Source organism: Ziziphus jujuba, chromosome 2 (genome assembly GCF_031755915.1).
Source record: "Ziziphus jujuba cultivar Dongzao chromosome 2, ASM3175591v1".
NCBI classification, from domain to species: domain Eukaryota; kingdom Viridiplantae; phylum Streptophyta; class Magnoliopsida; order Rosales; family Rhamnaceae; genus Ziziphus; species Ziziphus jujuba.
The window spans coordinates 13697122-13709882 of record NC_083380.1 but is presented as its reverse complement, the minus strand read 5'-3'; the positions used below and the strand labels follow the sequence as shown (position 1 = coordinate 13709882).

General features: G+C 34.4%; 2 protein-coding genes across 2 annotated transcripts; one reads left to right on the top strand and one right to left on the bottom strand.

The window, feature by feature from the left end:
• The first annotated feature begins 230 nt into the window (after positions 1-230).
• On the top strand, positions 231-3987 carry LOC107434117 (pentatricopeptide repeat-containing protein At4g02750). Its single transcript, XM_048473389.2, has 2 exons — positions 231-1944; positions 2366-3987. The coding sequence occupies exons 1-2, from the start codon at positions 409-411 to the stop codon at positions 3170-3172; spliced, it is 2343 nt and encodes a 780-aa protein (XP_048329346.2). The 5' UTR covers positions 231-408; the 3' UTR covers positions 3173-3987.
• A 551-nt stretch (positions 3988-4538) lies between these two features.
• On the bottom strand, positions 4539-11715 carry LOC107434116 (mitogen-activated protein kinase 9). Its single transcript, XM_016045530.4, has 11 exons — positions 10972-11715; positions 9276-9684; positions 9070-9197; positions 8822-8881; positions 8353-8502; positions 7917-8072; positions 7641-7778; positions 7472-7545; positions 6339-6440; positions 5613-5859; positions 4539-4901 (listed from the first exon to the last, which is right to left on the bottom strand). The coding sequence occupies exons 1-11, from the start codon at positions 11317-11319 to the stop codon at positions 4827-4829; spliced, it is 1887 nt and encodes a 628-aa protein (XP_015901016.3). The 5' UTR covers positions 11320-11715; the 3' UTR covers positions 4539-4826.
• Positions 11716-12761: the final 1046 nt, after the last annotated feature.

Genomic DNA, 12761 nt, shown 5'->3' with positions numbered 1-12761 from the left:
TCAACCAAAGTAGAATTATGAAGAACCTTATAAATTGATTATTCTTTTGTCATCAATAGTGAGTTTATAACAATTATTAAAATAAAAAAATAAAAAAATAAGTTTAAGGGTAAGAAGAAATTTTCAATATCCATATAGTAGAATAAAAAATAAGAAGAAATTAATGCGAGAATTTCGATACTTCAATTTATAAAATAAAAATAAAAATTTTAAAAATTTTAAAAAAAAATTTAAAAAAAAAAAAAAAAAAAACCTACTTCTTTTGTGTATTTCGAAATAGAAGTATCATCTTTAGCTCAATATTAATATTAATATTAATAATACTACCATTTATGGCCCTAAATTCAAATTGTTAGTTAGCTTATAATGATTGAATGTGGAAGAAGCATAATTTGAAAATCTGAGGCAATGCGCGGGAGTTCCCATTTCAGGAAGTTCCACGGAAGCTGTTCACGTTCGCTCCAAACCCAACCTATCGGCGGCAACAAACTCCTAGACACCAACATTTCAACTTCCAAACCAATCCCATCGAAGAAAACATTGACCCAGAAGCACCATCCCAACAACAAGCTTTCCAGCCCATCAGAAGCCGACATTGTCAAATGGAACATGGCCATCACGACCCACATGCGCGACGGCCGATGCGAGGCTGCCCTTCGTGTCTTCAACACCATGCCCCGTCGCAGTTCGGTCAGCTACAACACCATGATATCTGGGTACTTGTCCAATGACAAGTTTGATCTTGCTAGAGATATGTTTGACAAAATGCCTGAGAAAGATTTGGTTTCGTGGAATGTTATGCTTAGTGGGTTTGTGAGGTATAGGGATCTTGGTGCAGCACGTTTGTTGTTCGAACGGATGCCTGAAAGGGATGTCGTTTCCTGGAATGCTATGTTATCGGGTTATGCTCACAATGGGTATGTCGATGAGGCCAGGAAGATTTTTGAGATGATGCCTTATAGGAATGGGATATCATGGAATGGGTTGCTTGCAGCCTATGTGCAGAATGGAAGGATAGAGGATGCTCGTAGATTGTTCGAGTCAAAAGCGGACTGGGAAGTGGTTTCTTGGAATTGTTTAATGGGTGGGTATGTAAAGAAGAAGAGTTTAGTTTATGCCAGACAGCTTTTTGATCGAATGCCTTTGAGGGATAAAGTTTCGTGGAATACCATGATTACAGGTTATGCCCAAAATGGGGAAATGTCTGAGGCAAGGAGATTGTTTGAGGAGTCTCCTATACGAGATGTGTTTGCATGGACAGCAATGGTGTCAGGTTATGTGCAGAATGGAATGTTGGATGAAGCAAGAAGAATTTTTGATGAAATGCCAGAAAAGAATTCTGTTTCGTGGAATGCAATGATTGCAGGCTATGTTCAATATAAGAGAATGGACATGGCAAGGGAATTGTTCGAGGCAATACCTTGTCGTAATGTCAGTTCTTGGAATACAATGATCACTGGCTACTCTCAGAATAATGATATTGCTTATGCTAGAGTTATTTTTGATAGAATGCCTCATCGTGATTCCATCTCTTGGGCAGCTATTATTGCTGGCTATGCTCAAAATGGTCAAAGTGAAGAGGCTTTGCATCTTTTTCTGGAAATGAAAAGAGAAGGTGAAAGGTTGACTAGGTCTTGTTTTACCTGTGCTTTGAGCACTTGTGCTGATATTGCTGCCTTAGAGACAGGGAAGCAATTGCATGGACGAGTGGTAAAAGTAGGATATGAAACTGGATGCTATGTAGGAAATGCACTCCTTGTTATGTATTGTAAGTGTGGAAGCATAGAGGAGGCATATGGTGTGTTCAAAGGGATAGCAGAAAAAGATGTTGTCTCGTGGAACACAATGATTGCTGGCTATGCAAGGCATGGATATGGTAAAGAGGCACTTGATGTTTTTGAGTCAATGAAGGCAGCAGGAATCAAGCCAGACGATGTCACATTGGTAATTGTCGATATATTTCATTTTATATCTACTTGTTCGAGTTACAATATGAAGTCCATATAAGCAAAACCTTATGCTAAGATGAAAAAACTATAGATTTTAGCAGAAAATTGTTCAGCTTCCCCATGACCATCACTGACATTCTGCATTTTTCTTTAGCTAATAACTGCATTTCTTAGTTTCAAATGTACTCTCCAAAAACTTGACCTGGTTTCCTTACTGATTTAATACAGATACAACCAATCAAGTTATAACAAGGTCAATAAGGAATTCTTCGATTTGTGCATTCATAACTAAATCATCATATGATGTTTTCATAGGGCAGTACACCAAGATAGTTAAGGGTTTAAAGTTACTTTGTCTTTTTATGTGCACCTGTTTTTCTCCTGAAGTGTTCTGTTTTCTTCCAATTATGTTTCAGGTAGGTGTATTGTCTGCTTGTAGTCATACTGGTCTGGTAGAGAGAGGCACAAAATGCTTTTACGCAATGAATCAGGATTATGGCATAACTGCAAATTCGAAACATTACACATGCATGATTGATCTCTTAGGTCGAGCTGGGCGCCTGGATGAGGCCCAAAAGTTAATGAGAAGTATGCCCTTTGAACCAGATGCTGCAACATGGGGAGCTCTACTTGGTGCAAGCAGGATTCATGGAAATACTGAATTAGGTGAAAAGGCAGCAGAGATGATTTTTGAGATGGAGCCTGAAAATGCAGGTATGTATGTCCTTCTCTCAAATTTATATGCAGCTTCCAGCAGATGGAGTGATGTTGGTAAGATGAGATTGAAAATGAAGGATAAGGGAGTGAAGAAAGTACCTGGATATAGTTGGGTTGAAGCACAAAACAAAATTCATACGTTTTCGGTTGGGGATTCTGTACACCCGGAGAAGGATAAGATATATGCCTTCTTAGAAGAATTGGATTTGAAAATGAAGCTGGATGGGTATGTTTCTTCTACAAAGTTGGTTCTACATGATGTGGAAGAAGAGGAGAAAGAACACATGCTCAAATATCACAGTGAGAAATTGGCTGTTGCATATGCAATTTTGTCAATACCAGCTGGCAGACCCATCCGTGTTATAAAGAACTTACGGGTGTGTGAAGACTGTCACAATGCCATCAAACACATATCGAAGATTGTGGGAAGGTTGATAATTGTAAGGGACTCTAACCGTTTTCACCACTTCAGCGAGGGTTCATGTTCTTGTGGAGATTACTGGTGAGAGTGGTGCAGATGTGAGAGTGGTGAAGTTTACTCTGCAAAAAAACCAAAGGTTTTTTCCTGCAGTCTAGTCTCTGGACTTCATATTGGTTGGAATTTCTTTTCACTTATGAAGAAGTCAAGTTATATTCTGCAGAAAATGTTGTTATTTGATGATTAAGAGCTGTGTTCTTGGAAAACAAAGTACAGTTAAATCTGAATGTGAATCAACAAAAGGTGTGGGGGAAAAGTGAATCATAAAATGAAGAGCAGAAGATCAGCTGATTAGGAAGGAGAAGATCCAAATTGTTTTCTTGGAGGCCATGTCATATTCTACAAAAAGCAGCCATGTCAATGTATCATATATTGCTCTCAACATGATCAAAAGCGGATTTTGGTCTCTAATGATTAATATACCCTTATTATTTATTGCTTGAGAAAATACCAGTTGAGAAGCGAGATATTGAAGCTGAAAACTCAAAGTGACCAAGTCGTATAACTCCCAAAAATAAATAATTTCTTATGCCAAATGCATCATTGAATGTCTCCACACTGCCGCTGTTCAACCGGCACGTTAACAGATGCAGGTGCTTCATGTGAAACCGTGGACCAGATCTGTTCAGTGGTCCTAAGATGTGTCATATTCTTTTGTTTTTTTCCCCCCTTTTTTTGAAAAATGTAATTTAAATAAGATTATAATGTCTAAAGATTTAAAAAGGCATCATACCATCTGCTAAAGATGTGAGAATCAGATTATACTGCATCATGCAGCATACTTGTAAATGTATACATATACTTCATAAATTTTGCACTACAAAATAATGCTTCTTCATTCTACATTCCCTAGTTTTATTTTTACGTATTTATTTATTTTGGTCATCAACTTCATGCTACATTTAATTTGTCAAAAATCTAATGCATACAATAACATACCACCTTTGGACTCATTTACAAATTGAGAGAGAGAGAGAGAGAGAGAGAGAGCAGAGTTGGCTTTTCTTCAAAATCCCCCACATTTTCCTTTTCGATTGTTAAATTGAAAAAATGGAACAAAAATTAAAAGAGTCCACCTTTAGACTTCATTGATAAATTGAAAAGGAAAAAGAAAGAGAGACAGCAGAGTGTGTTTTTATTGAAACCCACATTTTCCTTTTCTATTGCATCACACTACAAAATGGAACAAAAATACATTGTTTCTCTGGAATATAAAAATAGTTACAGGAGTACAACATGTCTTTCTATTGTAGCAAAACAATGAAGTGTAATAAATTAGAAGTCCTAATGTTAGCTTCTACCCAAAAAATGATCTTCAAAATGATCTTACCAAGCATCCTTTAGACTTCATTGATAAATTGAAAAGGAGAAAGAAAGAGAGACAGCAGAGTGTGTTTTTATTGAAACCCACATTTTCCTTTTCTATTGCATCACACTACAAAATGGAAAAAAAATACATTGTTTCTCTGGAATATAAAAATAGTTACAGGAGTACAACATGTCTTTCTATTGTAGCAATACAATGAAGTGTAATAAATTAAAAGAGTCCTAATGTTAGCTTCTACCCAAAAAATGATCTTCAAAATGGATCTTACCAAGCATCCTTTACGCACATAATGCTGGAAAAAGGGCACAAGGAAAATGTTAATCTTCTGACTCCTTCTAATACACAGAATATGGACTCAGGCATGGAGAGCAGCAACCTTTTGAGCTATGCCATCAATTGCCTCCTCATTGACCTCGGGGATTGTCTCCTCCTGCAGGAAAACTCGAATCAGCAAATTGGATAAATGCATGTTGTATCAGTTCTGAAACTTAATTTTCAGATAAAAAATCCTATAATCATCAACATCGAAAGACAAAAAGTTCTTCCCATATTTGTTTTTTGTCTTAAATTAAATCGTCTTTTTTCTTTTTTTTTTTCTTTTTTTTTTTTTTTTTTTTTTTTGGTTGGTAGAAAAAGAATATCACAAAACTGCTTCACAAATATGGAACCGTTTCCTAGTAGCATTTGAAACCACAATTCAACCGTTTTTATCACCTATAGAAGACAATATAACAACAGCACGAAAAGCACAATTACAGTCAGAAATAGACCCAAAAAATGGACACTGCAAATGGGAAAAGTAAAATGATGCCATTCTTATTGTTTCACAAAAAGCATAAACATGGAAAATAAGAAACTTTTAAATGAGTACAGTTGGTTAACTTGAATTTCCAGAATTATTAACTTGAATTTCCAGAATTATTTTCATAAGCCAAGAATACAATGAATTCTATATTTCATTTAAAAGGTTACACTGCCAGTTAATATTACCAGTCACGACACATCCTAAGTGTGACAAAAAAGATTATTGGATATTAGTAATTGCATAAACTCCTGCCATAAGAATAATCAATCAATAAAGAGCCATCATTAACAAGTGCATAAACAGAGAAAGAAGATTTATCTTCATTAGAACACTTACCTCTAAATCTTGTCTTGGTTTTACACCTATACACTTGGAAGCACTTATGCTAGCACTCTTCAACAAGCTACGAGCACTGTAGTTTGGCTTGTTAGGTCCATTTTGTGCACCTGTACTTACATTATCTGATCCATCTTGCTGCGACTTTGGAGGACTCTCGAGGGTTGTGGCAACAGAAGCTGCAGTTCTCCTTTCAAAATCATTATTTTGATTATCAGTCTCATCCTTAGGTGCAGTAACCCGCTCTCTGAAGCAAAAAAGGAAAAAGATAAGAAAACCAGGTTCAGTTTCCAACTGCAATAAGCATCATCATTCACTAAACTATATTTATGTTAGCTTAGTGGACCTTCTGCTCCCCAGTGGAATACCCGCATCAATAGGAATGGCACTGGCAAGGATAAGACAAGAGGGCACTCCAAGTATGTGCAAGTTTTAGGGAAAAGAGGCACCTAAACTAACATGGATACTTGCCAACACGAGACAGACCGACACTCAAACCCAGTCAAGTGAAATGCATAATTAACTAGAAGATTTGGTGGCACAAAAATAGGCCAGTTTCTTATGAGGAAAAAACATAGATAATATATTGTTCTTAAACCAGAAAAATAAGAATTAATATGCAGTAGGATAAAAAAGAGGATATGGTAGCCCGAAATTGTGGTTATAAATATATTTCAAACACAAAAACCATACAAAATTTCCATATTTTTTTTATCCCAAACATACCTGGGTAAGGAGGCATGCTGCCTCTGCAGTGGAGTGTTTTTTTCACCTTTACCATAATGCTCCTCAAGATGTGCAAATTGTCTCTTGAATCGGTCAACACCACTAAATCGATAAAATAACAGGTTAAAATGATTCATATTGTATAGAACCTATACACTATATAAGAGAATTGGTAACTTGAAAACTATTAGATCTATATCCTGTAAATTAGTTTAAGAGTTTCCAAGATTACAAAGGTTCCCAACTACAGGACTTGGGAGATTCCTTAATTTTGAGGTTTCTTAGATTTGTTCAAATTACACAAGACAAACTAAACAATGAACTAACAAAACAGAAAAACATAATTGTTATTCTATGTTATTTGATAGAAAATGTACAAATAAAAAAGGGTTGTTGTATCCTCCTCAGCATTATTTTACAACCACAATACCAATATTTTGAAACACAAAACCCAACCATACAACAACAAAATTTTCAGCAAAAATGGTGTCAGCTAGACTATAAAAATTTTACTCAAGGATGCAATGGTCGAGTCAAACATCACAGAAGTATTAAAATATATCTACTGAAATTTTTGTGGTAGACCCAGACTAACGGGAATGTGATTGGCAGCATACTAAAATAAAACATGCTAGAAGCTTATGGGTGCACCACTCCAATAGCTGATTTCTTAATGTGTCGGAATGCATTAAATGACTAATCTAATTCTAAGATGGAGGCAACTAATTTCTTTATTATTTTCACATTAAGGAAAACTTGGAAATAAAAGGTAGATTACTGTTTCAGTAGAGATGGAAAATACTTCTTTTTTTCCAGTCAAATTAAAAAGCAATCTAATCTATTATGATCTCAAAGTGTTGGATCACTAAAGTAGCCATTTTGTAGACATTTGGAGACAACAAAGGCAATCAAAAGTCATTTGCACATCATAAATCACAAAAAATATAAAATAAAATTCAGAGCACAAAAACCAAAATAAAGAAGAGAGGTTCCTGCTCCACCATTGTCATATAACTAAACATTTAAAGAATAACAACATCAACAACAAGAAGTTGATTAGTTTAATAAGAGGATTGTCTGGCTATTGTATGGCATTTAAAAATCATTTCAAAGATTATAAATAACTTCCTAACCTTGGGTACATAAAACTAGTCTGGTCTCCACCCCGAAGGTACTCCTGCAGCATCTGGGGGTGATACTCTAAAATCTGTTTATTTACAAATAGAAGATTCATTATAGCAATGGTGAGGAGTAGAGGCCATAATGTTAAAACAGCAACCATATCAAGCTTTAAGGTCATACCTCCCGATAGATCAACTCTCTTACATCATCTTTTGTCAATTTCCTTCTTTCAAACTCAAATTCAAGTTTTGAAATGGGTTGAGTGGATGGCTCACGATCCACATTTGCCAAACCATTAAAGTAAGGATCAGACAATGCCTACAAGCATAACACCATGCGCAACAGGAAGTATTATGATCCCAAAACCTAATATTTTGAACAGTTATTATAAAGGCTCTGTCGATCTCCAGTTGTTTAATGCAGATTATGAGATGCTAAAAACTTGAGTTACCATACCTCTTCAGCCGTTGGACGGTCTTTGGGATCAAATGCAAGTAGGCGCTCCAGCAGCCGAAGAGCTAATGGATCTGCATTAGGGAACTTCTGTGCAAATGGAACTGGTTGCTTTTTCCGCATGCTACTAAGGTACCTTCTTGCTTTTTCATTCCGTATCTGCCAATTTTATCATAAGAAACCATTTATAATCCAAGGAGAAACTATAGTAGAGCCTGAAACCCAAAAACAAACTTGAAATGTGATACACATATATATATATATATATAGAGAGAGAGAGAGAGAGGGAAACAAATTTTTAGTAAAACTTAGTAGAATTCAGGGAAAGCTGGCTAAAGGCCTTTTTACTTTTTCATTCCAGAGGGGAAAGAGGTAGATCTTTCAGCATCTAATTACTCAATAATTCATGTCAGAATATCGGATATTAAAATGAGCTAACCCTTGCAATAGATTCAGAAGGTGGGGTGCCAAGCAAATCTGTCATAAGATCCAATTGGTGTACCACATTTTTCCCAGGGAACAGTGGTTTTCCCGTAAGCATTTCAGCAAATATGCATCCTATGCTCCAAATGTCAATTGCAGGAGTGTACTGAAAATAAAATACGATAAAAATATTGAATCTTAGAAACAAACATTATGACAATAAACAAAACCATAAGCAAACATTTAGAGAGAGAGAGAGAGAGAGAGAGAGAGAGAGAGAGAGACTAGATAGAAGATATATCAAACCTAAAACCTCTTAGAAAGGTGTTAGTAAGTCCTAGTACTTTTTTATAAGAACCATAACTTTTATTAATCAATATATAAATGAAAAAATATACACCAAAAAAAAAAATGGCAAGAAGATAAAAATCCTCCACAAAACCAGGAATTTCATCAAAAATCACATGCAATAAAATCCAGCTTACTTTCGAGAAAAATGACCCACAGAGTTCGGGAGCACGATACCACCGAGTTGCAACATAGTCCTTCACAAAGTACAAAATTAATGAAATTAAAAATAAAAAATGGAAGCTCAGTAAGCAAGTAGTGTGGTTAACACCTACTAAGGGAGCTTAAAAGAAAATAAAAGCATATAATAGAATTTAAATATCATTCAGAGAAATAGAACTTCAGAAATTGTAATGAAAATTATTTGCCTGACTGAACAACTTACAGTCCAAAATATAGCTGATGGAGCATCATTAAAAGATACTCGGGCAAGCCCAAAATCACATATCTTTAACTTACAGTCAGCATTAGCAAGAATGTTCTTTGGCTTCAAATCTCGATGGAATACATTTGCTGCAATAAATTTGGCAAAATTAATAATACTTCACTAGAGCTGCAAAAGCCAAAGGGATCACCGAAAAACACACCAACCTGTATGAATGTACTTAAGACCACGAAGAAGTTGGTATAAGAAAAACTGATAATGTTCAGGAGTAAGATCATCATTTGCCTTAATTACTTGGTGAAGATCAGATTCCATTAGCTCAAATACAACATAGATATCTCTGAATTCTCTCCGAGATGGTGGAAGCATAATGTGCTTTATCTCAACAATGTCTGGATGGCGAAGCAATCGAAGAAGCTTAATTTCTCTGAGAATCCGAGTGGCATCAGATACATGCTCAAAAACATCATTAATTTTCTTGATTGCAACCCTTTCTCCAGTGTGACTGTCAATCGCAGAACCAACAACACCATAACTTCCTTTCCCAATAACTTCCTGAATTTGGTATCGATTTGCCTCTCCATACTCCGTGAAGAATTCCGTTTCTAATCCACCCTATACAAAGACCAGCTATCATCACTTATTTAAAATTTATACATTAAATTACAAAAGTAGGGGGAAAAAAAGATAGAAAAACACAAACGTAATTCATATATTGACATACAAACATTTTATATGTAGTTCCAAAAGTCAGGATATAATTAAAGCCTATCATATATATCATTAAATAATTTAAAAGTAACCAACTTTTGGAATATGGGTAAATCCAATCGTGGTTGACCACAGAGAAGAATATATCAGTGCTCTAATAAAGTGGACTCTATTGAATATAATAATTTATCCAATCTTAGGAAACAAGAAATGAAAGGCCTTTTTGAACTAGAAAAAAAGATGGTTGATGCCAATGAAACAAGAAGAAGCTGCCAATCATTTAAGACGATGCAGATTGCAATTAGGTGATCGAATTAATGATCCTGATTGCTTCAAAAGAAAATTAATTTGGATGACAATTTACAAGAAGTAGAGGAACTTAATTACAGGAAGGGCATATTAAATGAAGTTATTAACTAGGGAAAAAAGAGCTCCAGGTGGTAGGATTAGAGTCTTATTCAATAATATCTAATTAGTTTAAAAATGGTAGTCGATAGAAAAAGATGAAATACAGATACCATTCAATTAAGAACATACAAAAGAACTCATAGCTCTCGTAATCATCACAACCCAGTAGCTGAAGAACTAATAACCTCCCTTCTATAAAAGTTAAACCTTCTTTTTTCAGAATAAAATATGTTGCCGTGCAACAGAATTTCTTTTAAACAACACCAACTGGTCAAAATTAGTTTAATTAATAAGTCTCCATCTCCTTAAGTCCCATATAATCAAGTTTAAAATCCCAAAGCTTCAATAACTTCTGTTCTCCCAAATTCTCTCGGCAACCATAAGAAACCCAACACAAAACACCAAACCTCAACAACTCTTACATGTTTAATCTCCAGCCTTGATTCATTTTTTTTATTTTTTTGGGGCAATCAAACAGTTTTAATTGGAACATTTCTAGTCGACCAATCAAAAGACTAAGAAGACAAAATCAAACCAAATTAATAAATAAATGCCTGCAAACAGCAAAACTCAACACAACCAAGTATACCAATCAAATAAAAGTACGAAATATGAATCAAGACAAATGACGCACTGCACAACCAAATCAGATCAAACACTCAGGAAGAAAAAAAAATAAATATAAAAACACAACCAAAAAAAAAAAGCATAACAGATCTCAGTTAGAAGTGAAAACCCAATAGAACCCAGATCCTTAAATGGCAATAGAGAATGGAAAAGAACCTTCTTTTGGGTATCCATAGAGCCAGGTTTGAAGTGGGTACGCAGAGGCACTTGGAGGATCTTCAAACCAGAGACGTCAAAATCTTGTTGTTCTTCTTCAAGAATTGAGCTTTCTTCTTCTTCTCCTGGTTTTGTTTCCCGTCTTTGGACTGTGGACGATTCAGCGCGTAAATCGGTCAAAGAGACGTGGCTATCATTACCATGATCAATATTCGAATTATATTTACTTTTATTATTATTGTTATTTCTCTTATTATTATTATTAGAAGGAAGAGAAGAAGAAGTAGTAGATGAGCGACGTTGAAACCAGCGACGAACCCCGTCCACTAATGTTGCTCCACTCCCCATATAAAATCAGCCCTTTTAGAGAATTCGATTCTCAGCCAATCGATTCTCAAGCATTGCCCGCTTTACCCTCTCTCTCTCCCTCTCTGATGGGTCTTTCTTCTTTCTCGCTCTTTTTCTCTCTCTTTCTCGGATTTTTCTTTTTCTCTCGGCCCGATCGCTGCGGAAAATAACACTGAATTTTCTTATTAGCCACTGAGATCGATTTTTTTTTTTTTTTTTTTTTTTTTTTTTGCCAGATGTGGTTTTCGCTCTTCTTGTTCACTTCGAAAAGATTTTTCTTTTTTTCTTTTTTTTCTTTTTTTTCTTGCTCTCTGTCTTCTCACTTGGGTCATTTTCGTTGCATTTATTCATGATCTCTTTGAGAGACACATCTTTTAAAAAATAAAAAAATAAAAAAAATAAAAAATAAAGGATTTTTCGAAGACAATTTTTTTTGTTTTTTTCACAAACCATACGTACATATATATATATATATATGAGCATATTGCATTATTGATTAGTACTTTTTTTTTGTGTTTTGGAAAAGATAATAGGTGTATTAATTAAGAAACACGGTTACGTAAATCAGTTTGAAGAACATGATCCAGCCATGTAGGGCTGTCCTCAAACCAATATTCATACACAGATAAATTGAAAGCACAATTAAGCAAGACAATGTGCTGCAATATAGAGATAGTAATCCAGATCATGATACGACGATACGATTTGAAAATAATACAAAATAAATGGATTTAGATTTATTATAAATGGATTCGGATCAAGTTTAACACGATTATTAATCGTGTCATTTTCAGATTAATCCGTTTAATTCGAAATTGACACGCTATAATCCATTTAAATTTAATTTTAAATTATAATTTTAGCTATAGTATATTATTTAACAAGTAAAAAATATTACAAATTTAAAAACTTTATAAAAGTAATTTTTTATTATTAATTTTTTAAAGACAAATTTTCAAAAGTAAATTTTTTTATTAATAGGTTAATTTTCAATAAATAGGTTAATTATTAGATTAATAGGTCAATATTCAGGTTAATAGATTAACAGGTCAACATAATGTGTTAAAGTAATCATGTTAAATAAGTCGGGTTAGTATTTTAGATACCTGACACGATTAATAAATAGATCGGATTAGGGTTGAACATTTTTGACACGATTATTAAACGGATCAACACGAATCCGACACGTGAACACGAATTGCCACCTCTACTGCAACATACATATATATATAATATTTTTTTAGCCCTTTTATTATTAAGTTTCTTAAAAAAAAATTATTCCGACTATCAATTTTGATACCCAATTATTGCATTTTTAAATTAAACTGCAAATCAAATCTTGAAAAATTAGAAACAATTTTTTTTCTACTTTTATTAAAAATATATAGATTAATAATTTTACGAATATAAAGAGAAGAGTAGTGGGTCCAATGTGGTGACAA